A 21,623-nucleotide genomic window follows, 5' to 3' on the forward strand; every position below is an offset into this window, starting at 1 on the left:
ATGTGTTACGACAGTTAATGGAAATAAAAATTTTCCAAGCTGACCTGGCAGCTCGACCCCAGCCAGGGGCTCTGCCCCTTGGACCCTGCTAGGGGCTGCCGCCCCTAGACCGCGCTGCCAGGGGCGCTGTCCCCGGACCCCCGTTCGTTGTGGATTATAATAAAATAGAAATACGACATGGGTAGTAATAGTTAATTGATAAGTGTAATTGTCCTACAGTTAGCCGTGCACAACTCAAGAAATGAATAACTATTAATGGTGAACGTAACCGCATTCAGGTGAGTTCTAGCCCATTCCTTGTTATGTTTTCGGGGCTGTGTCCATACACGATGTGATTAGTTAATACCCTTATCCTAAGAGATAAGTGTATGCCATATATGTATTATGTGAAAGGTGTGAATGATTGTTTGTCGGTGCGTGAAAGATCTTCGGATATTGCATGTATCGGCAAGTTATGATTATGGATATAATGTTGTGTATAATATATGAACGATATGTACGTATTTTATGAATGTATATAAGAGGTAGCCAGGTACAGAAGAAAGGGACTGAGCCCTAATAATACTCAAGGCAGAAAGGGACTGAGCCCTAACAATACTCAAGGCAGAAAGGGACTGAGCCCTAATAATACTCAATGCAGAATAAGGGACCGAGCCCTAATAATACTCGAGGCAGTAGGGCATAATGCTTTTTAAAACGTATGAGTATGCAAAGTATTGCTAGATGTAATGTATGTAAAGAAAGAATAAAAGAAAGAATGAATGGAAGAAAGAATGTATATATATTTATTTGAAAGAAATATGAGCAGGTTAAGTACGTATATATGTATCTTCGGATGCATATAGATAAGGAGGTGAAAGTATTGTATGTGTATGATTAACTAGAACTCACTCAGCGTAGCTGACTTTTAGTATGCACGCAGGTGAGTAGAATGAGGCAGCTGGCTTGAGCAGGGCACATGGCAGAAGAATAAGAGTCTGACATCTGAAGACTCAAGATGTTTTATGTTTAATTTTTTGATTTTGAAAGACAAAAATGTTTGATTAAGACAAGTTATGAATTATTGTGTAATGTTTTATGAATGTTTTATATTCCGCGCAAGTTTTAATTAACTCTGATATTAAGAACTGTGTTTATGAGTAAATCCAATGCCCAAATGTGAGGCACCGGTAACGGGGCCTTACAAGAGAGTGTGGAAAATAGCCCTAAATTTCAACGTATTCCCAAAATGGCCCATCAAATTTGGACTGAGGAGACGAGATCTGAAAAAATCCTTAGGCCAATAAAATTCTGACAAGTGCCAAAATCCGATGGGTTTTTTAAAAATATTGGGGGACCAGTCCATATTTTGCATTAAAAGTTCTTATTAAAATACAGTCTTTTCCGACGGTATTTTAATGTTTCCTAACGGGTCCCCTCAACTTCCAAAAACATGGGAAATTGTGCAATCAAATTCAGTCTTTCAAGACGCATTTAGGGTGAATTTGTACCAAGAAAACTATAGATTTATAAATATTAAGGGACCCGTCCATATTTTTAGACTAAAATTTATTTTCCAAAGCTTTCTTCCCAGGCGGATTATTTAAATTTCTTATCTAACCCCTACAAATTTAAAGACATGGAAAAATGTGTCATTTCATTTTGTCTTTTAAGACACTTACTTGATAAATTTGAACTAAGGGGATCATATTTTTGAAAAGACTGAGGTACCCGTCTATATTCTTCATGAAATCTTAATATTAAAAAGTTGTCATGCCAGACAGTTTATTAAAGATTCTTATCTCGACCGTACAAATTTTGAACTCATGAAAAAATGTGCATTACAAATTTGTCTTTCAAGACACGAATCTTTAAAATTTGTACGATGGAGACGAGTATGTAGGATATTCTTACTTGTCCGTCCATATTTACATTATATCTATCATCTTCCTCAATCCTCAATAATTCATTTACATATGTTCATCAAACTCTAATCTCGAATTAAATCATGAAGTTTAAGAGGGGTGATCAAGTGGAGGTTATGGATATGGGTCCCGGGTTTGTTGGATCCTATTATGACGGCAACTGTAACATCCACAAAATTTCGATTCATATTTGACAACTAAGTAAAGTTGAAGGATCAAAATTCCCTAAAATAAGTGTTGGGAAAATTTAAATAAAGAAAACAAGATCATACTGTAAGGAAATAAAAATGTCTCATAAATAAAGTTATCTTATGTTAAGGATGTGGAATAAGAAAAATCCATCCCACATTGAAAGATGTAAGAAAATGGAAGCATTCCACATGGGTATAAATAACGAAGTTAAAACCCATCCCACATGGAAAGTGGGAAAGAAATGGAAGCTCTTTATAAGGAAGAGATTTTCCATAATAATATTCTTATACGCCTAGTATGCACCCAGTGGTCCTAGCGGAGGGTGCAAAGCACCCGACGCGCACGGGCTCGGGCGAAGGGCGATGGGTGCAATGTGGCGCTTTGATGGCGCACTTTGCACTTAGCATGCTCGCATCGCCGCGAGCCGCCTTAGTATTTTTGGACAATGGCAGTTAGACCCGGAAGTGACAAGCTAACAAAAGACAAGGGACTAAAAGTGAAAATTTGTGTTCAGGGACCCATCGCGATACGCGATGAGCCCAGAACGCAGGTCATCGCAAAAGGGGGGTTTACGGCACATTCATTCCTCACACCTAAATCATTTCTCTTTCTAGAAATACTCTCTCTACCTCTGTTTCCGTGCCCCGACCCGACAATCGTCACCTCGTAATCCGTGCCATACACCGATGAAACCTCGAAGTGCGTGCCACCCGAAGATAAACCGACAATCTATCTCGAAGTACGTGCACAACATCGTAGTGCGTGCCAAGCTCTAAGGTTCCGACAGTTTAAACTCTAGTACGCGTTAGAGAGTAGAAGTGCTGCTCAATCAATCTTAGTAATCAAACTCCAAATACCCGTGTAAGGTAGGGGTTCTTCCTAAGTCATTATTTTATAATTATAATATATGGCTTGGACCATAGTCAGGGTTATAGCCCAAACCTTGATCATAAATATATTTACATAAGCTTTAAACGTACAAAGATTATAGTAATGTTTCCTTACAATTAAGAAACACATACTTTTCATTCATAAGGATATAGTTCAAATATAGTTTCTTAACGATTAAGAAACATAGCATTTCATACACAAGGAATCTAGTAAAAACATTGTTTCTTTATGATTAAGAAACATAAGATATTACATTCAATACTAGCAGTCAATGAATTTTTCTTCTTCAATAGATGTTTCTTCATGAAGAATATACTCATCATATGATTTAATAAATAAACAGAAAGACTACAGGTCTCAATATTTTATTCAAACATATGATCAATCAAGGTTTAAAGCTATCAAAACTAGACTAAGGGTCTGTAACCGGATCAAAAGATGATCCGGATATTTATATAAACCTATTTTATAATATGTCAATCATCAATCAATCAATCAATCAATCACAGTCAAGGTTTCAAACGAGATCACCAATCATTCAGAACAGACAATCACAGGTGAATACGTTAACCTTTTCAAATCAATCAAAATATATTTTAGACTCGATAAGATGAACGGGTGTTTGTCTAACGATTCAGTCAGTGTTTTCATGAGATTATATGTTCTCTAAAACATTATAATACAATACAGAAAATAAAGGCAACTCAGACCGAGTACACATGTGTCTAGATCCAAACATAACTGTTCAGTCCATCAATCAATGGCCAGGGAGGCCGCGGGCTAATGGCCATAACTAGTTCTCCTTGTCGGGGCTATACGCATATAGCTCGGGGGAACAATTGTGTGTGTGTAGGGGAGTGGTACAAAGCCCATATATGGTCGTGCATCTGCTGAGTGTTAAAGAAACTATAATTGTATTGTAATTGTCATTCAAATGTTTTATAGAGTCATACGTGTTCACCAGCATATAGCTGATGTATTTTTCTCACATTTTAGGGAAACATATTAGCACAGGTAGCAAGGAACATAGTCCATTCATGAAGATAGACACTCGCAAGGTAGAGATGGCTCAATTTTAAATTATTAAAAGATTATAATCAAGATTTAAACATGATTTGTAAATCAAACTCTCGGGTGTTTATTATCCGAAAAGTTTTCAAATAAATTAATATTTTATTATAACCAAAGTCTTCCGCTAAAACAAACGTAATTCTGATGTATTTACAAAACAAGTACCAACTACTGGTCATACGCCTATGCCCTAAGCCGGGGTATGACAGCAACATAATCTCAACGTTCGGAAACGAGTACATTGTTCAGTTCCGCACGTTGTATGAATGGGAAGATGATGAAGATAACTCATGTATATTATTTGGATGATCATGTCGGAATAGACGAAATCGCATAATATATTGTAGGTGTAGACGGATTAGTAATAAATTTGAAGGTGTGGACTAGATTTCAACACATAGGAAATAAATTACTAACTCGTCTTCTTGGTACAAATTCACCATAAATGCGTCTTGAAAGACTGAATTTGATTGCACAATTTCCCATGTTTTTGGAAGTTGAGGGGACCCTTTAGGAAACATTAAAATACTGTCGGAAAAGACTGTATTTTAAGAAGAACTTTTAATGGAAAATATGGAGTGGTCCCCCAATATTTAAAAAAAAAACCGTCGGATTTTGACACTTGTCAGAATTTTATTGGCCTAAGGATTTTTCCAGATCTCGTCTCCTCAGTCCAAATTTGATGGGCCATTTTGGAAATATGTTGAAATTTAGGGCTATTTTCCACACTCTTTCTCTTAAAAATGGTCATTTTGAGAATTTCTCCTTTTTATAATACAAATAAATAAAACGAACTACTTTTTTCACTAAATTAAACGAACTAGACAATGCGCTTTAATAAAAACAAACGTATAATTACTTTTAAAAAAAATAAACGAACCAAACTTATTTTTAACAAAAATAAAAAAACAAATTGAACTACTTTTTTTTTAACAAAAATAAATGAACCAATTTTTTTTAAACAAAAATAAGCTAACCAAACTTATTTTTAACAAAAATATCGTCGTAGTTTGTGCCAAGGTGGAGTGCGATTTGATTGCTTATTTTAGATGTAGTTACGTTCGTTTAGTTTAGTAAAAAAATAGTTCGTTTATTTTCATTAAAAAGGTAGTTCGATCGTTTATTTTTGTTATAAAAGTAGTCTGGTTCGTTTATTTTTATTAAAAAGTAGTTCAGTTCGTATTTCTTTTAAAAAAAGTCTAGTTCGTCTATTTTTGTTAAAAAAAATTAGTCCAGTTCGTTTATTTTTGTTAAAAAAAATTTTGGTTTTTTTTTATTTTTGTTAAAAAAAAGTTCGGTTCATTTATTTTTGGTTGATTATGGTTTGGTTAGTTGATTATGGCTTGATTGGTTATAGTTTGGAGGTTAATTATGTAATTTGGAGGTGATTTTTAAAGATGGACTAAAACTGAGCAATCACTTAATCACAAGAACTCATATGGATCATAAATAAAGGTAAACTAGTAATTCCACATTTGGCAGGGACTCAAATGGTTCATTTTTGAAACCATAAGGACTCAACCAGTTTAAAAAAAATTTTGGAGACTCAATATGCCTCCACCCTGAAACCACAGGAACACAAACAGTAATTTTCCCATCAGTTTAATTTTAATCAACCAATATCCATCACATAAATCACCCCACTCCTTTAATTAGTTAAACTTATTTAAATATTATATTAATTATATTTGATTGGTAAAATCATTTATAAGACGTTTTTCACCTACGTAACAACAATACGACCGAGACGTTTTTCACTACCTGACCCTAAGACCATCCGCTATGGGGCGCGAATGGGGTCTTTTTTGGGGCGCGGTGGGCGGCAAACACTGTCGTGGGGCGCCATTGAGGGTTGGGCGCGGTGGGTGAGATTGTTGCAACGGCCGGCGCGGATGGGGAAATCATGTGGGCCCTCTCTCTCTATCTCTCAAACACACATACATATGTATACCTTTCCAAAGTTCCGGCCGGCGGTAACCATGAGCTCCGGCACACCTAATCCGAACATACAATTACAAGAGAAACTAGTGGAGAGTAGAATATGGTCAACGTGGTATTGGGTGATGGTGGCGTGACAGAATTCGATGACGGGGTCGTTGCAGAGGATGTGGAGGTGGCCGTCAGAGTCGGTGGTGAGGCGGCCGGCGAGGGGCGGGAAGTGAGAGAGGGTTTTAGAGGTGGCCGTCGGCATGGAGTATGGTATGAAAGAGGGTATGGTATGAAAGGCCGTCTGTGCAACTTCCGGCCGACTATAACCACTAGCTCGGCATGAATCAGTTGTGTTGTGTTTGAGAGAGGGTATGGTATGAAAGGCATGGAGTTATTTATATAAATTTATAAAAAAAATAAATTTAAGGGGTTTCGAAACCCCCACACCATAGAGGGACATCTTTGGGGTGGGCTTTGAAGCCCCTCACCATAAAGGATGGTCTAATAATCTCCGTCTTGAACGTTAGTTTTGAACCATGATACGATCATTAATATTAATTATATTTAATATGATTATTTAAGTTTTAGATATCATTTAGTTTCCTTATTATACTCTAATTGTGTTTCCTTATATTGTTTATATTTCCCTATTATTATGTCTTTGATTTTCCTATATATTGTAATCTTTGTTTGAGAAAAAAGAATAAGAAAGAATTATTATCTTGGGTTATTTTCTCTTCTTCTCTTGTGTTCTTAGGAGATTGACGGTTGTCTCGAATAAACCGTAACAATTGGTGCTTTCATTGAGCCATTGCCTAGATGGCTTTGGAAGAACTCTTGTGGGAGCATCCACTATTACCTTGTTTTACTGGATCTAATATCACTCTATGGATCTCTGAAGCTGAACGGTATTTTCTCTTTTACGCGATCTATGGCGACTAGCATTTTCCCTATGTCATCGAATCCTTTGATGATGAACCATTCTGGTGGTTGAATGGTTGGCTTCGGAGTTCAGACTTTCTCACATGGGATGATTTCACTACAGCATTGCTTACTCAATTCCACGCTAGTTCCGTCAATGCAGTTGCCAAGTCTGATCATGAAACCATTGCTAATGAGGAAGTTACTCAATGATTGGGGGATATGACATCAGGTGGGCATGTAACCGGTAAATAGAAGCAACAAAGTAGTAATTTGATGGTTAATAAAGATGCCAATCAAATTTACAACAATACAATTAGCTTGTTGGCGCCGACACCGTTAAAAGGTGCAATAAGGCGACCCGTGTTGCGCCCCTTGTTGTGGTCCGTTGACATTGGCCCGAATAACACCGGAAGACTCGAGTGGCGGCCACCATGGTGCTACGTTGAGACCGCTCCACTTGTCGTCGTACTACTCGAGTGGCGACCGCCTTGGCAACGGCATTCCGTCCTTGAGGACAAGGACGCTTTCAAGGGGTCGGGAATTGATACGATCATTAATATTAATTATATTTAATATGATTATTTAAGTTTTATATATCATTTAGTTTCCTTATTATACTCTAATTGTGTTTCCTTATATTGTTTATCTTTTCTTATTATTAAGTCTTTGATTTTCCTATATATAGTAATCTTTGTTTAAGAAAAAAGAATAAAAAAAATTATTATTTGGGTCTATTTTCTCTTCTTCTCTTATGTCCTTGGGAGATTGACGGTTGTCTCGAATAAACCGTAACAAACCACTTCTTTTTCACAAAGACACTTTAATAATTTATACTTTATATCCTAATCATTGATTCTTTATGCGGGTAGATTTGATGTGTGTCTAAAAACATTGAAACGTATACACTCCATAATCCGTCTACATACACTTGTTATCTCCTCACTCCAATTAATTAAGAACAAAACATCATCTCTCTCATTCTCTCAACAAACTAAAAGTTTCAGGGAGTTTAATGGCAATTGAGATCTGTGTCAAGGCTGCTACTGGTGCCCCTGATGAACTTGGAGACTGTAATATCATTATTATTATTAATCTCTCAAATATCTCATTTTAATCAACATTCCATCACCTTCAATTTTTTATGTTTTATCTATTAATATTATTATTATTATTATTATTTCAGGTCCATTTTGCCAAAGAGTTACTTTGACTCTGGAAGAAAAGAAAGTTCCTTACAAAACCCATCTTATTAATCTGGATAGCAAACCAAAATGGTGATCATCTTTGTTTGATGATCTTAAATTTACTTACTTTTATGTATTTTAAAGTGTTGTGAAAGTCGGTCTAGGCGCCGAGTAATCCCAGCTACTTCCTGTCAAGGCCGAATACTCAACGAGTAATTACTGAATACTTTTTGACTAGGCTGTACTCAGCAACTCCACCGTCGACCAACTTTGTAGCGCTTAACGACAACAAGCTAGGCCTGAATTTTTATATTTTTTAAATTATATATATTTTTCATGAAAAAAAAATATGTATTCTTAATGTTTAAACCCAATTAACCATTTAACTTAAGGTCCAAATTTTTTTCCGTCTTCCGCCCCAAAATATTTTCACGATCCTCGGAGATGGCCCTATCATTGTTTGATGATCTTAAATTTACTCACTTTTTGTGTTTTTTAAAGTATTGTAAAAATCGGTCTAGGCGCCCGAGCCGCCGAGTACTCGACTATTAATTGCCTAGACCGAGTACTCGCAATTCCCAGTCGACCAACCTTGCAGCACTTAGCAACTTTTGCAACCAGTTTTTTATGACAACTTTTGTGTTTCTTTGTTTTTTTGTTTGTTTAGGTTTCTTGAAGTGAACCCAGATGGGAAAGTACCTTTGATTAAGTTTGATGATAAATGGGTTCCTGATTCTGATGTTATTGTGGGTTTGATTGAAGAGAAGTTTCCAGAACCTTCTCTTGTTACTCCACCTGAACTAGCTTCTGTGTATGTCATCTCTTAATATTCTGCATGTTGTTGCATAAATTTTTGTATAATTTAATAATATTTTATATTATTAAAATTTGACTCTTGGAATTGGGAAATTGTAGAGGGTCAAAGATTTTCCCAAAGTTTGTGGGATTCTTGAAGAGCAAGGATGAGAATGATGGGACCGAACAAGCTTTGCTTGATGAATTGAATGCATTAGAAGAACACCTCAAGAACAATGTATGTTTTATACTCTTAGGTGGTGTTTGGATAATTCTGTGTTGTAAAAATCAGATTGGCAACTAGTCGTTACTCGGTAAAATCTTTGAAGTATTTAAAAAATTATAATTATTTTGAATGATTACACATAAAAATTCCAATTCGATTAATCCATATTAATCGCTAGTCGGTGGGGACGATAACCCCTAGCGAGCTAAACACTAGATCATTGGAAATTTGGAATTCAAAAGTATTGGAATTAAAATTGGTATTTGAACATGTTTGGCTGGAGAAAAGGGAATTGAACTCGAATCGAAATGAATTCATTCATAGTTTTTCTAGTAAACGAGTCAAACGAGTTTTTTTATTTCAAATTTTAATTCTTTTGATTTGATGAACTCCAATTTCTTCAAAAGGATACAAACCGAAGGTGCGCTTAATGAACAAGATGAGTATTGTTAGTAAGTACGAAGTGTGTGTTTTTGTATATATGGTGGAAAGATGATAATTTGTTAATAAGTTAATCTGTCAATGTATCAGGGGCCTTATGTTAACGGAGAAAAGATCAGCGCCGTTGATTTGAGTTTGGCACCAAAACTTAATCATCTTGAGGTTGCTCTTGGTCATTTTAAGAAGTGGACCATTCCCGGGAGTCTAACACATGTGCATAACTATATCAAGGTATGTCTAATTAAGGATCTTATTATTCATGGGCTAGATAACCAGTTTAGTGGCAAATGTGACAAAATTGATTCTGATGATATAATTATAATTTGTCAAACATGCTTTGATTGTCATAATCCAAACACCATCTCTTGCAACCCCTTTGTTGTGGCTAATAGTGACTATGATTATATATGTATAGACATTACTTTATTTGTTTCCAACTTATGATGATGGTGATTATGTTGATGCAGTCGCTCTTCTCTAGGGAGTCGTTTGAGAAAACGAAACCGGCTAAAGAAGAATACATGATTGCTGGATGGGCGCCAAAGGTTAATAACGCATGAAGTTGTTCCAAACTATAGTTTTAGTGGTGCATAAACGTGCATTGTGATGGTACTTAATTACTTGCATTTGAAGGGTTGAGTCTTGTTAGTGTGGAGATGACTATATCGAGTTCAAAGCTTTATATGCAAAGAATAGAAATAGGATCAAGGAAATATATATTAGATTTGAACACAAAGGGATTCGTTTAAGATAAATGAAGGGTTTACCCTCCGGTTCTAGTTTTCGGATGAGACTAACTTGATATAGCAAAAAATTAACATATTATTAAACACGGATTGTGAATGGTTAGCCACGAAAAGCGAATAACAATGTTGTTGTGGGTGCTCTTAAAATGATGGATGGTTTGGAGAGAGCAATGGTGATTGAAAAGACACCAACAATTCCAAAGTGCAATTGAAATGTGCTTGCTTTCTAATATGCACACTATTTTAGTCTTGAAATTTGTTACACAGAAGTTTTGTTTAATATGAAATTAGATATTAGGCTATTTTACAAAATTTTCTATTTGTAATAAATGAACTCAAGCCCTAACTTCGTATTGCTTGTCTAAGCGATCCTATTATTTATTTAAATATATATTACATAACAAAATAACAATATAATTAAGATAAAAAGAACTAAATAATTAGTAAACAGAAACTAGGTGAACTTAGAATTTTCGATAAAGCTTGAAACGAGCCTAACTAGAAAGCTACAGCGAACTGAGTCAAGCGCGGCTAGCTTAGCTCTTTTAATTAGCCGCAAAGATAGGTTCCATGTCTTTGGTGACTCCTTTGTTGTTACTTTTGAAGAGTCAAACGATGATTTTGTCGTGGAGGGTTCCAGTCAAAAGATCATAATCAAAGTGTATGAAGCTTTAAGGGGTTATGATGTTAGCTTTAAGTAGAGATGTACAAATCGGGTCCGTGCCTCTAACCGGTTTGGGTTAGGTCAATGATGGTCAAATCAGTTTTTATCCAAACCGGTCAAGATTGAAGCTGTTTCTTGAGTGGGAAAGGTTGTGGTTTGACCGGTTTCAAAGCATAAGCTTACAATCCAATTTCAGCAGTATGGTTAGGTTCGGGTCCAACCAAACCGGTTTCCAAATCATGTTGGATCGGTTCAAAACATGGTTCGGTTCCCAACATGTTCCCATTAAACATGGATACAAGTACAACAAGATTTCATTACATACATACAAAGTATCCAGCCTAAACAGTATTTTACATTAAACCCTGAAAAAATTGTTAGGGCTATGGGGGTTTATGAAACAGTAACAACATACAAAATTATCTACAAAACTACATCATTTATGATATTTTCTCCCCAACAACGGCTGTGTGATCGGGTCTGCATCGGTGGATATTATTAACCGTTCTCGTTCACCAGCTTCCATTTCAGACGCCGATAACTCCTCTTTACGGTTCAGTCTTTCGTTCAGTCTTTCTGAAAAGCTCGTACTGTTATGATGAGGTATTCGTGGAGTTTTAGGGGAAGGAATCGAGGTCTGAACGTATTGTAGACAAACTTGAACAGCATCATGCACTCTTACAAAACACCATTCTTTACCAACCAGATCGATGAATCCAGATTTCGATAGAGTTGCAAAAACGTCTCGGTTTGGATTAGCAATCGCTATCTGCGTTACATATTGTGTCAAAACGAGTAACTTTTTGGTGAACACGGTTATGTTATAATGTTAATGTACCTGGATGTTTCTTGATTTGTACTCTTGGTACAACTCTTTTAAAGCTTGAACCGCACTGGAGTCCACATAAGTAACAGCAGAAAACGACATTTAACTAGATTATTATTTATTAAGGATTGATATAAAGGTTGAGACGACGAGTACATACGTGCCATCTCTAGGATTACAAAGGATATCTGTTCAACTTCTGGTCCACGTCTACTAGAGCATTGGTCAACCGCAATTTCATACTCTCGCAGCCTGAAACACATACAATAAGACAATTTAAAAACATGATTTTAACGAAACACGACAAAACACGATCACTAGTATTTATTTACCTGTCTTTTATAAAACTTGTATTTGCAAAATAGATAGGCGCATCTATACGAACAACAACAATGCCATTGTATGTATATGCTTCTGGATACTGTTGGGTGTTTCTGTACACGGTAGTGCCAGGTAGACGCCCCAATACGGCTAAAATACAAACGATTTGTAAACATAATATATAAATAAATAGTGATTTATATTTTGTACAAACAAAATTGCTCACCAATGTGTGGATTTGCCGACTCGTGGATGACAAAAGCTAGCGAAAACCCGACCTGTAATATAACGATCCGAAACTCAAACCAGTAATTTACAAAATGTAATATATGGACATAAAGCATATATAAGAGAAAAATAAATAAATGCATACCCCAACGAGGACACCGATCTCTATACCAAAGAACAATGTTGTTGCAGCAGTGACGGCCCAAAGAAAGAAATCTTTTTTATCTACGCGCCATAAAAAAATTGCTTCTTCATAGTCAACCTGTAACGAATTACAAGGTTACACAGTTGAATAGTAATTATTCAAGCTTTTTTAAAAGTATTTAAATCATGGGATATAAAATATATTTTTAGAGATTGAGCTGTATGGCAATGACATAAATATTCTGAATTTCTGGTGAGAGAGAGTAATAAACTCACCAGCCCAATTACAGCAGAGATTACAATAGCAGCCAGAGCACACTGCAAAGATGATAAAATCCAAATTAGTTTCGTGTTAACCTGAACACAACTTGTTTAGCCTGATTATCTAAATTTGTCAAACAGGTTGACGTGTAGTGATCAAGTTGTATACATGTTAATCAGGTTGATGGGTTGTAAACAATGGGTGGCTAAAATGGGTTGAACAGGTCAACCCGAACACGACCCATTTATTAAACAGGTTGTAGAAAACAGTTTAAAAAGCTAATACTGTTTTCAAGAGAATTGAGTACAAAATATAGATATACCTGTGGTATGTATTCAAACAACGGTGTCATGAATAACAGAGCAGAACATATAATAATGCCCATGATGATTCCTGATAAACCAGTTTTTGCTCCACTTTCATGATTAACAGCTGACCTTGAAAAGGAACCTAACCAACATATTTCATAATTATATATATGCATAAGTATATATATGTTGGGTTATGAAGGCCTTTGGGCCGGTTTTATTAGGAGGCCCGGTTTTGGCTCCTAATTATGTTTAACCCTAATCTTGTTTATTATATATATCCCATCATGTAATTGTAATCTTGGTTCTGAGCTAATAAGAAAACCTAGTTGCAGCCCGTGGACGTAGGTCCCCTCGCGGGGACCGAACCACGTTAAATTCTTGTGTCGTTTATATTTTCGTTTATGCGTGTTTATCGTTGTGCATGTGTGTGCTGTTTCGCTTCCGCGCGCCGCTTTGTTCCTAACAAGTCAACCAAAATCCATAACCGTCAACATTCCGATCATAACCACCTCGTCTTCAGTTATAACAATAACAAACGAGAACAAATCGAAAACAGTGAACAGACACAACAAGGGCACGGGCCTAAACTTGACGATTGTTCAACAGAACACTGCCAAATAAACCGATTTGCTCTTGCAATAACCGATAAATCAACTAACTGTAAATAAACTATATAAAGTTACCTCAGACTAATCTCTTGCAAACAAATCTGAACCCGAACCTAAATGGTCTTCACAAATCCCGGTTCCCTAATTTACGGTTGATAATAAATAGTCAAACCCTAACTCAGCCTGACAGCCACCAATCTTGACTGTCGATCACTGATGAACACGAACCAGAAATTAACCCTGCGATCTCCAAGAGTTATTCACGGTGACGGACCTACCCAACCCTAATCACCAAAAAACAGATTCGGTGTCTTCTGTAACGTTTGGAATTGTGAAGTTATATCTTGTTTGGTGGTGATCAGTGGTACACCATTTGAGAGGTTCATAATCTCGTGTTGGGTAAAGTTATTTGCCGGGATAGTACGAGTGGGGTTCATCTCATGGAGTGTTGGTGTGGCATGGGTTGGGATAACAGAAACAGTGGGAGCTGGGCATAGTCGACTTGGTAGGTTGCGTAGAGGTGAGACATTTTAAGGGTCGATGTCGAAAGGTTTGGAATTCTGCTTTTGAGAATGTATCTGGGGTTGATGCATTGGGACTCAGTGAAGGCGGTGACGACTCTTGGGTTCAAGATTATGGTATGCTTTATTTGTTACTCACTTCAATGAAGCATTGTAATCTTTTAATTAAAGACTTTTGGAAGATACGAGTTTTTTTTTGTATCGTCGGAAGAAGTGAACCAACTTCCGAGTTATAAGGTCTTGGCTCGCTGAATCGGGTAGAGCTAAGGGGTTTCAGTTTGCAGACATGAAGCCTGGAGCCACAGTGATGTTAGTTTGAGCGTATTCGGAGGAGGTCTGAACATGTTCGGGGTTTTGGTAACAGTGGGAGCACGCAGGTGTGTTCTAGGTTTGTTTCCAAAGGGACGTTGGGTTCGGAGGACCAGGAATCCGAATGTGAAAATCTCTCCTGGTATAGTCTGCTGATTTGGAGAGTGTTTATCCTCTGGAAGTCTTTGAAGCCGGTTGTGTGAGTAAGTGAGGGTCGGTTAAGATTGAGGATGAGTCATTGGCGAGTTTTGTCATGGCTGGGTCTGGGATGACCGGATTGGAGTTCTCGGGAGCTTCAATAGGCCTTTCAGGTAACTGATGAGAAGGGCGGATGCAACCAGGGTGTGGATTGGTAGAAATCTTAGTTTGTTCCTAGAGAACTGGAGGCTTGGAGAACTTCTTTTGTTGAAGTTTTAGCTTGTTCTTCGAACTGGAGGCTTGGTAGATTTCTATTACTGAAGATTACTAGAGTTACTGGATGAATGAGATTGTTATATTTACTTGGATGGCAGGCTGGAATTTATCGCAAGGCCTTCAAGTGGGAGATTGTTGGGTTATGAAGGCCTTTGGGCCGGTTTTATTAGGAGGCCCGGTTTTGGCTCCTAATTATGTTTAACCCTAATCTTGTTTATTATATATATCCCATCATGTAATTGTAATCTTGGTTCTGAGCTAATAAGAAAACCTAGTTGCAGCCCGTGGACGTAGGTCCCCTCGCGGGGACCGAACCACGTTAAATTCTTGTGTCGTTTATATTTTCGTTTATGCGTGTTTATCGTTGTGCATGTGTGTGCTGTTTCGCTTCCGCGCGCCGCTTTGTTCCTAACAATATATGCATGCATTGAAAGAAACAAAGAAACCTCACCGGTTGCAGGATACGCTGAGAAAAACGACCCAAATATATTGGCTACTCCAAGGCCAAACAACTGGGGAAAGGCAATCAATGTGTTAGCCTCTATATGACAATGTAACACCTAAAAATAAAACATAATACAATATACCTCTTGATTTGAATCCAATTCATAACCGTTCTTTGCAGCCAGGGCTTTGGCTATTCCAACAGATTCCTGATTGCATAAGTGAAGTGAATGGACAGCTAATAATTAATAGTATGTAAAGCGCTAGTTGCGTTAAATGTAAACTGTGATCTGGTTTCAGTTTTGGTAATCCAACTTATTTTATGCCAAAAAAAACATTAAGTAAAATTTTGGTTCAAGGCAAATGCCTAATATAAACAAGTTCTCGTTATGCGAAAGAAAAGGTCAACATGGTCAAAAGTTACTAGCACGCCAGCTGCCTCATCATTTTGACCCGTTAACTAAAATCAAGTTTTTTGTAAGTTTGGTTATTTGTTTATGTTTGTAAAGTTAGTGACCTTTTCATGGCTTTAAGCGTTATGAAAACCATCAACTTTCTAGCTTATGATAGAATTATGTTCTTACCAGTATAGCCACTCCAGTGTTTAGAAATGTGGTAGGGATTAAAGACTTCACATGCCTAAATTCTTTAGGGATGGAAAACGAGGGAAGTCCTTGAGGTATATTTCCCACCTGAATTATAATGTTTAAAAAATTATATTATTTGGAATTTGGTGCTATTACTGCAGAATAAGTTTTATTTCAGTATTCTCACCAAAGAAATGGAAGATGGATGAAATATTTTCACAAAAGCTGTGCCCAGAACAACTGCAGTGAGGGGCCCACCCGCTCTCAAAAACCGCAAACTCTTTCTTGTTTTACCCTGTAAATTGAACCGTTAAAATATTTAATGAGCTCAAAAAGGACATGAGTTTAATTTATTTGGAAGAAACCCAAATACCGTACCAAATGTTTCATGATCAACATAATTGCAAGAATAGTAGACCCCATAACAAAAGGTGGCCATGAGAACTACAAACAAAAAACCATTGCCAATGTCATATTTATGCCAATGAAGTATTAAAAGATTAATAAAATATATATCTGATTAATAAAGTTTTACCTTATCTGCACCTGATATTATACTCTTAACAAGTGGAATTATTTCACTGCTTCTTTCTACACTATATCCCAAGAAATACTTTGCTTGAGACAATGCAATAACAATGGCTGAAGCAGTTGTAAAACCAGAAATCACAGAGTGGCTGATAAATCTTATGATCCATCCTAACCTACAATGGATAAGATGGATCCTCTTATTAATAACCGTTGCAGATAAAATACATTAATTAAATAGAAGTTATGAGTACCTTAAGAGACCCATTGTACATTCTAGAATTCCAACCATGAGTGACAATAATATAGCAAGTTCTGTATACAATTCACCGGATGAATCGAAATTGCCTAGAACATTAGATACCAGTAGAGAAACCAATGCTACTGGACCAACAGCAAGCTGGCGTGATGAACCGAATACAGCATACACAAATATAGGCACTAATCCAGTATCTGCAGTAAAAAAGAGCAAACAAAATACTACAGTTAGTTTACTAAATAGATTTAATGTTAGAGTCAAAATTCAACTTACAAAGTCCATATATTGGTTGAAGTCCAGCTAGCTTTGCATATGACATAGACTGCCACATAGAAACAAAAATAGAAATATAATATGTTCAGTGTGAGATCAAAAAATCTATAGAAAAAGAAAAATCCATCACTAATCATTGCAAAGGATCCATAGTCATGATTCATGAAATCCCCAAAATTAATTCATTACTATATAAGTTTAAGGATATATACTTTGATTTCTGAAATGTAACTGGACTAGTTTCAAGTCCAGATTCATCTAATACTCTAACCTATACTAAACGCTAGCGGTGAACAATAGTCAAACCGTTAACCGAAAACCCAACAAAACTGAAATAAAAATAACCTTTTCGGTTATCGGTTTTCCTTTGTACCTCGGTTAACCAAAATTAACCGAACCGAATCATTCATATTTATATTATATATTTCTAGCTTTTATACTTCATTTCATGTATGTATACCTTCATTTCATGTATTATTATATTTTTATTTTTTATTTTTCATTATAAGTAAGTTATCAAAAGAATCCAATTACAGTAGAGAGATAGGTAAACGGCCAACAAGTTGCGCTGCAACCCCTTTTTAATTATACCGAACACCGACAGATTAACCGAGTTATACTTTGATTTCTGGAATGTAACATGACTAGCTTCAAGTCCAGATTCATCTAATATTATAATCTATACTAAATTTTAGGGGTGAACAATAGTCGAACCCTTAACCAAAACCAAATTGAAACCAACAAAACCAAAACGAAATTAACCTTTTCGGTTATTGTTTTCCTGTGTACCCTTGGTTAACCTAAACTAACCGAACCGAATCATTCATATTTTCATATATTTCTAGCTTTTATACCTCCATTTCATTTCATGTATTATAACGAAAACCAACAAAACTGAAATATACTTTGATTTTGAAATGTAACAAGACTAGTTTCAAGTCCAGATTCATCTAATATTCTAATCTATACTAAATTTCAGGGGCGAACAATAGTCGAACCCTTAACCGAAAACCAACAAAACCGAACTGAAATTAACCAAAAACCGAATTGACCAAAAATTGGTCATTTGTTTTTCTGTGTACCCTCGGTTAACCGAACCAAACAATTCATACCTTCATATATTTCTAGCTAATATACAATCATTTCATGTTTTATAGCTTTATTTTCATGTATTAATACAGGAAACCGACAAGGCAACGACCTAACCGAAAACCGATTGGTTATTAAACTAGATTAAGTGAGGCTAATAACCGAACCGTGCATAGTGAAATTGAAAATTGTAGATGACAAGAGTGGTAATAATACCATAGTCCAAAGCAAACAATCAAGTACAGTTAGGTAACTAATAACATCTATCTAGCCAAACAAATAATATGTGCATAGTTTTCAAGTCAAAGACGCTACAAATTTAGGCAGCTTCTGAAACTCTTTGTACTCTATCTAACAAATATCAATAATAATAATTTAATCTCTCAATTATACCTGCCGAACTAAAAGATAATTCCAAGGGTAACGCCGGAGACAACATCCGGAATTGACCGAAAACCATTTAACTGAACCGAACCGAACAGAATCATTAATATTTTCATATAACCGAACCATTAATATTTTCATATATCTCACACCTTCATTTTATGTAATTATACCGAAAAACCGAGAAACTAACCAAATAAAACGAACCGAAAACCGTTAAACTAACAATACCTGCGGAACGAGCATAATTCCGACGGTGACGCCGGAGACTACATCCGGCTGCAAATACTCGCGCCAATTGTATGTCCGAATCCACCGAGCATCTCAATCCAGACAACGGCCTTCATCCGGTCAAACTTCTCCCGCCATCTCCACAACAACGACGATGACGTCACCGCCGTCGTGGCGTCCACGTCACCGTACGAGTGCTGAAACGGAATGATTTTCACCGTCCGATTCGTCCTCATGACGGATGAAGTAGTGCGTAGGATAAGAACAGTTGATGGTGCGTAGGTTAGTATAGAGCTGACAGTGGCGTACAGTAGCAGTAATATACTAATTACTGGAAGTAGGTGGCGTTTGAATGAAGTAACGGTGGTATGATGATGATGGTGGTTTATAACCACGAGTTTATTATTTAAGCTGGTATTTTGATGATATATTATCTATTATATCCAATTGGTGGTTTTGTCAGGTTCGTTACGTCTTTGGGTCCCCATTTAAAGACAAATTCTTCCCTTCTGAGTGTTGTTGTTCAAGTCGTATGGAAAGTGACAATGCACGTTTTTTATTTTTAACATTTTCCCATTCTGCTCCTTGAAAAATATTCGCTTTCAAATTTTACTCAATTGCCTATTTTTGTTTTTTTTATATAAATATTTTTTTTTCCTTATTTTTATGCAAGGGAGATAATTTGCTTTAATTTTAGTGTAGTTGATCAGTTTTGTGCTTAGCCCATACCTAGCGGGGTGTTTTGGGAATGAAAAAGCCTCAAACACCGCCCCAGGAAGCTTTTTGAGGGGCGTTTTGGGTTGGGGCATTTTGTAGAAAGCGCTCTTAATTCCTTACATGGTTCCACCAATTAAATTTATACCTCATAAACTCCAACCAATCACAAGTTCATCTTATTTATATTTAATTTATTTAAATTATAATAAGTTAAAGGGGCTCCATCAATTTAATCCATTTTAACAAAAAAGTCTCTATGGTGATGTGACTTTATATGACGCAAAACGCCCACATATGGACTGCATCCACTATATACGGTCTTACAAGTTCAATACATTGCACCTTCATCGCAAACAAACATGTTTATGACGTTAGACTATCTAACATCGGGACATGGCTAGTATAAAACTAGTTTTGATTGTTTTGAAATGAAATATATTAAAATTGTGATTGGTGAGATTGCCCTTAGTAAATAATATAAAAAATTAGAAGTGTTATTGATGAAATTATTAGAATGGATAATTACTATTGTTAGTGAGTCAGAGATTAGATTATTACAATCTAGTTATGCTTTTTTGTTTATTACATATAAGGAAGTTACTTATTTATTTTATCATGTGTAATTTATATATAATTTACATTTAAATATAAATATACTCACATAACCTAGCGGTGCTCATGGTCCATTTTGACAAAATTCTTATACAAATCCTAACTATTATTTGAGGAAACATCAAACCGAAAAACCCAGTTTGTTGGTTTTAACTGTTTAGTTTCGACGTGTGAACCATTCACAACTCATTGGTTTGTATTAAAATTGTTTATGTAATAAAAATAACTCATTATTCTAAAAGATACGTAACTAATATCTAAAAAAATGTAAAATATATATAAATTATGAACTTTAGATAGACGATCAGACGATTTTAAGGTTTCAAACTAAAAACTTTGGATCTCAAATATGTTGACTAGATGTATTAACCACAAGTTTTGGGCACCCATTGATCAACCTTATCATATTTTTGAGGACTTGATTCTTAATCCTTTTGATATGTACTTCATTAATAAATTAAAGTTGTCCAATTAGTCATCCTCAATTCTTTCTTTTATATATATCTTTGTCCTATCTTCTCAGTTCTCATCGTATCTACTTCTCTTTTCCTCAATGGAGAAAATGATCACACGACAACATTGATGGAGCCCACACCTTTCAATTTATATAAATATGCACTATTTTATTTTAATTATGGGTTTTTATTAGCATACCAATATTTATTGTTTTCATTGTTTATTGATTTATGTTTGTGGATTAGAATCATCTAGTTCTGTACTGACGTCAAGTATATTTTATAAGTTCTAGCCATCAATTAATTTGAATTGATGTCTAATATGTGTAATTTACATTTACAATTAAAAAGAATTATCAAAAGATTGGTATCAAAGTATATGAAGTGTATTGATAATTTCAAGTAAGATAAGTAAGTACATGTGTTAGTTGTTCCAAAAGAAGAAGTGCGTAGAGAATTCCATTATGTTACGCATTTGTAGGATTAACTGTATCAAATATTTTAAATTTGTCGTTTATTACTTGTAACATGTTAAAATAATTATTTTAAATGTATTTAACCTGTTAATTTTACAAGGGCGGGTGACTCAAACAAACGATAACCCACTGACTCGTCACTTGTTATATTTTTTAAGCTTTGGCTTCAATAATATGTGCCAGTTAAGTTCATTTAATTTATTAATGAATTTTCTATCGAATGGAAGTTTCATTTATGATTGAAGTAGAAATCATTTCTTCATTCTTCCATGATACAATCTCATTTAAAGAGAGATCATATATTTCATTAGGCAATTTTTTATATTATTTTTGTTATTTTGTACGTGCTTTCGGTTCCACCCTTGCCTGACAACTTTTTAAGTTTGATACATTTGAAAATGGTGATTTTAATGTATATTAGGTATAACTATAAGGGGAAAGTTAACGCACAAACTAAAAAAACATGCAAAATGTGCGAATCAATTAGTGTAATTATATATTCAAGTTGAATTCAATTATGTAAGTAATTACACTATATTGTATATATAACTGCACTGCTTGATTCTTATAGTTAGCACGTTAATTTAATTTGTATTTGATCTAGTCTCTAACTATAAAACATATACCAACTTTAATATATTTTAGTATAATTAATTA

General features: G+C 35.5%; 1 protein-coding gene and 1 pseudogene across 2 annotated transcripts; one reads left to right on the top strand and one right to left on the bottom strand.

The window, feature by feature from the left end:
- The first annotated feature begins 7,779 nt into the window (after positions 1-7,779).
- On the top strand, positions 7,780-10,141 carry LOC143538897 (glutathione S-transferase DHAR2-like). The gene is made up of 6 exons (XM_077032340.1): positions 7,780-7,981; positions 8,095-8,185; positions 8,763-8,906; positions 9,011-9,128; positions 9,648-9,788; positions 10,025-10,141. Exons 1-6 carry the CDS (start codon positions 7,924-7,926, stop codon positions 10,115-10,117), a joined length of 645 nt encoding a protein of 214 aa, XP_076888455.1. The 5' UTR covers positions 7,780-7,923; the 3' UTR covers positions 10,118-10,141.
- A 1,128-nt stretch (positions 10,142-11,269) lies between these two features.
- On the bottom strand, positions 11,270-19,515 carry LOC143538909 (sulfate transporter 4.1, chloroplastic-like; annotated as a pseudogene). Its single transcript, XR_013136334.1, has 18 exons — positions 19,436-19,515; positions 18,707-19,117; positions 17,003-17,051; positions 16,725-16,923; positions 16,478-16,646; positions 16,321-16,386; positions 16,130-16,237; positions 15,940-16,047; positions 15,499-15,564; positions 15,363-15,423; positions 13,071-13,198; positions 12,763-12,804; positions 12,488-12,604; positions 12,341-12,392; positions 12,126-12,264; positions 11,954-12,045; positions 11,806-11,882; positions 11,270-11,736 (listed from the first exon to the last, which is right to left on the bottom strand). The product of XR_013136334.1 is annotated as a sulfate transporter 4.1, chloroplastic-like (transcript).
- Between the last annotated feature and the right edge of the window lie 2,108 nt (positions 19,516-21,623).

The sequence above is a fragment of the Bidens hawaiensis genome, unplaced genomic scaffold, assembly GCF_021521415.1.
Source record: "Bidens hawaiensis isolate Kalapana, Puna unplaced genomic scaffold, B.hawaiensis_p1.1 tig00011760_1, whole genome shotgun sequence".
In the NCBI taxonomy this organism is placed as follows: domain Eukaryota; kingdom Viridiplantae; phylum Streptophyta; class Magnoliopsida; order Asterales; family Asteraceae; genus Bidens; species Bidens hawaiensis.

Excerpts from the sequence above, each read along its gene's own strand:
- LOC143538897 (XM_077032340.1), top strand. The coding sequence starts at position 7,924 with ATGGCAATTGAGATCTGTGTCAAGGCTGCTACTGGTGCCCCTGATGAA. Across the intron at positions 7,982-8,094 it reads CCCTGATGAACTTGGAGACT|GTCCATTTTGCCAAAGAGTT; the intron begins GTAATATCATTA and ends TTATTATTTCAG. Across the intron at positions 9,129-9,647 it reads AAGAACACCTCAAGAACAAT|GGGCCTTATGTTAACGGAGA; the intron begins GTATGTTTTATA and ends TCAATGTATCAG.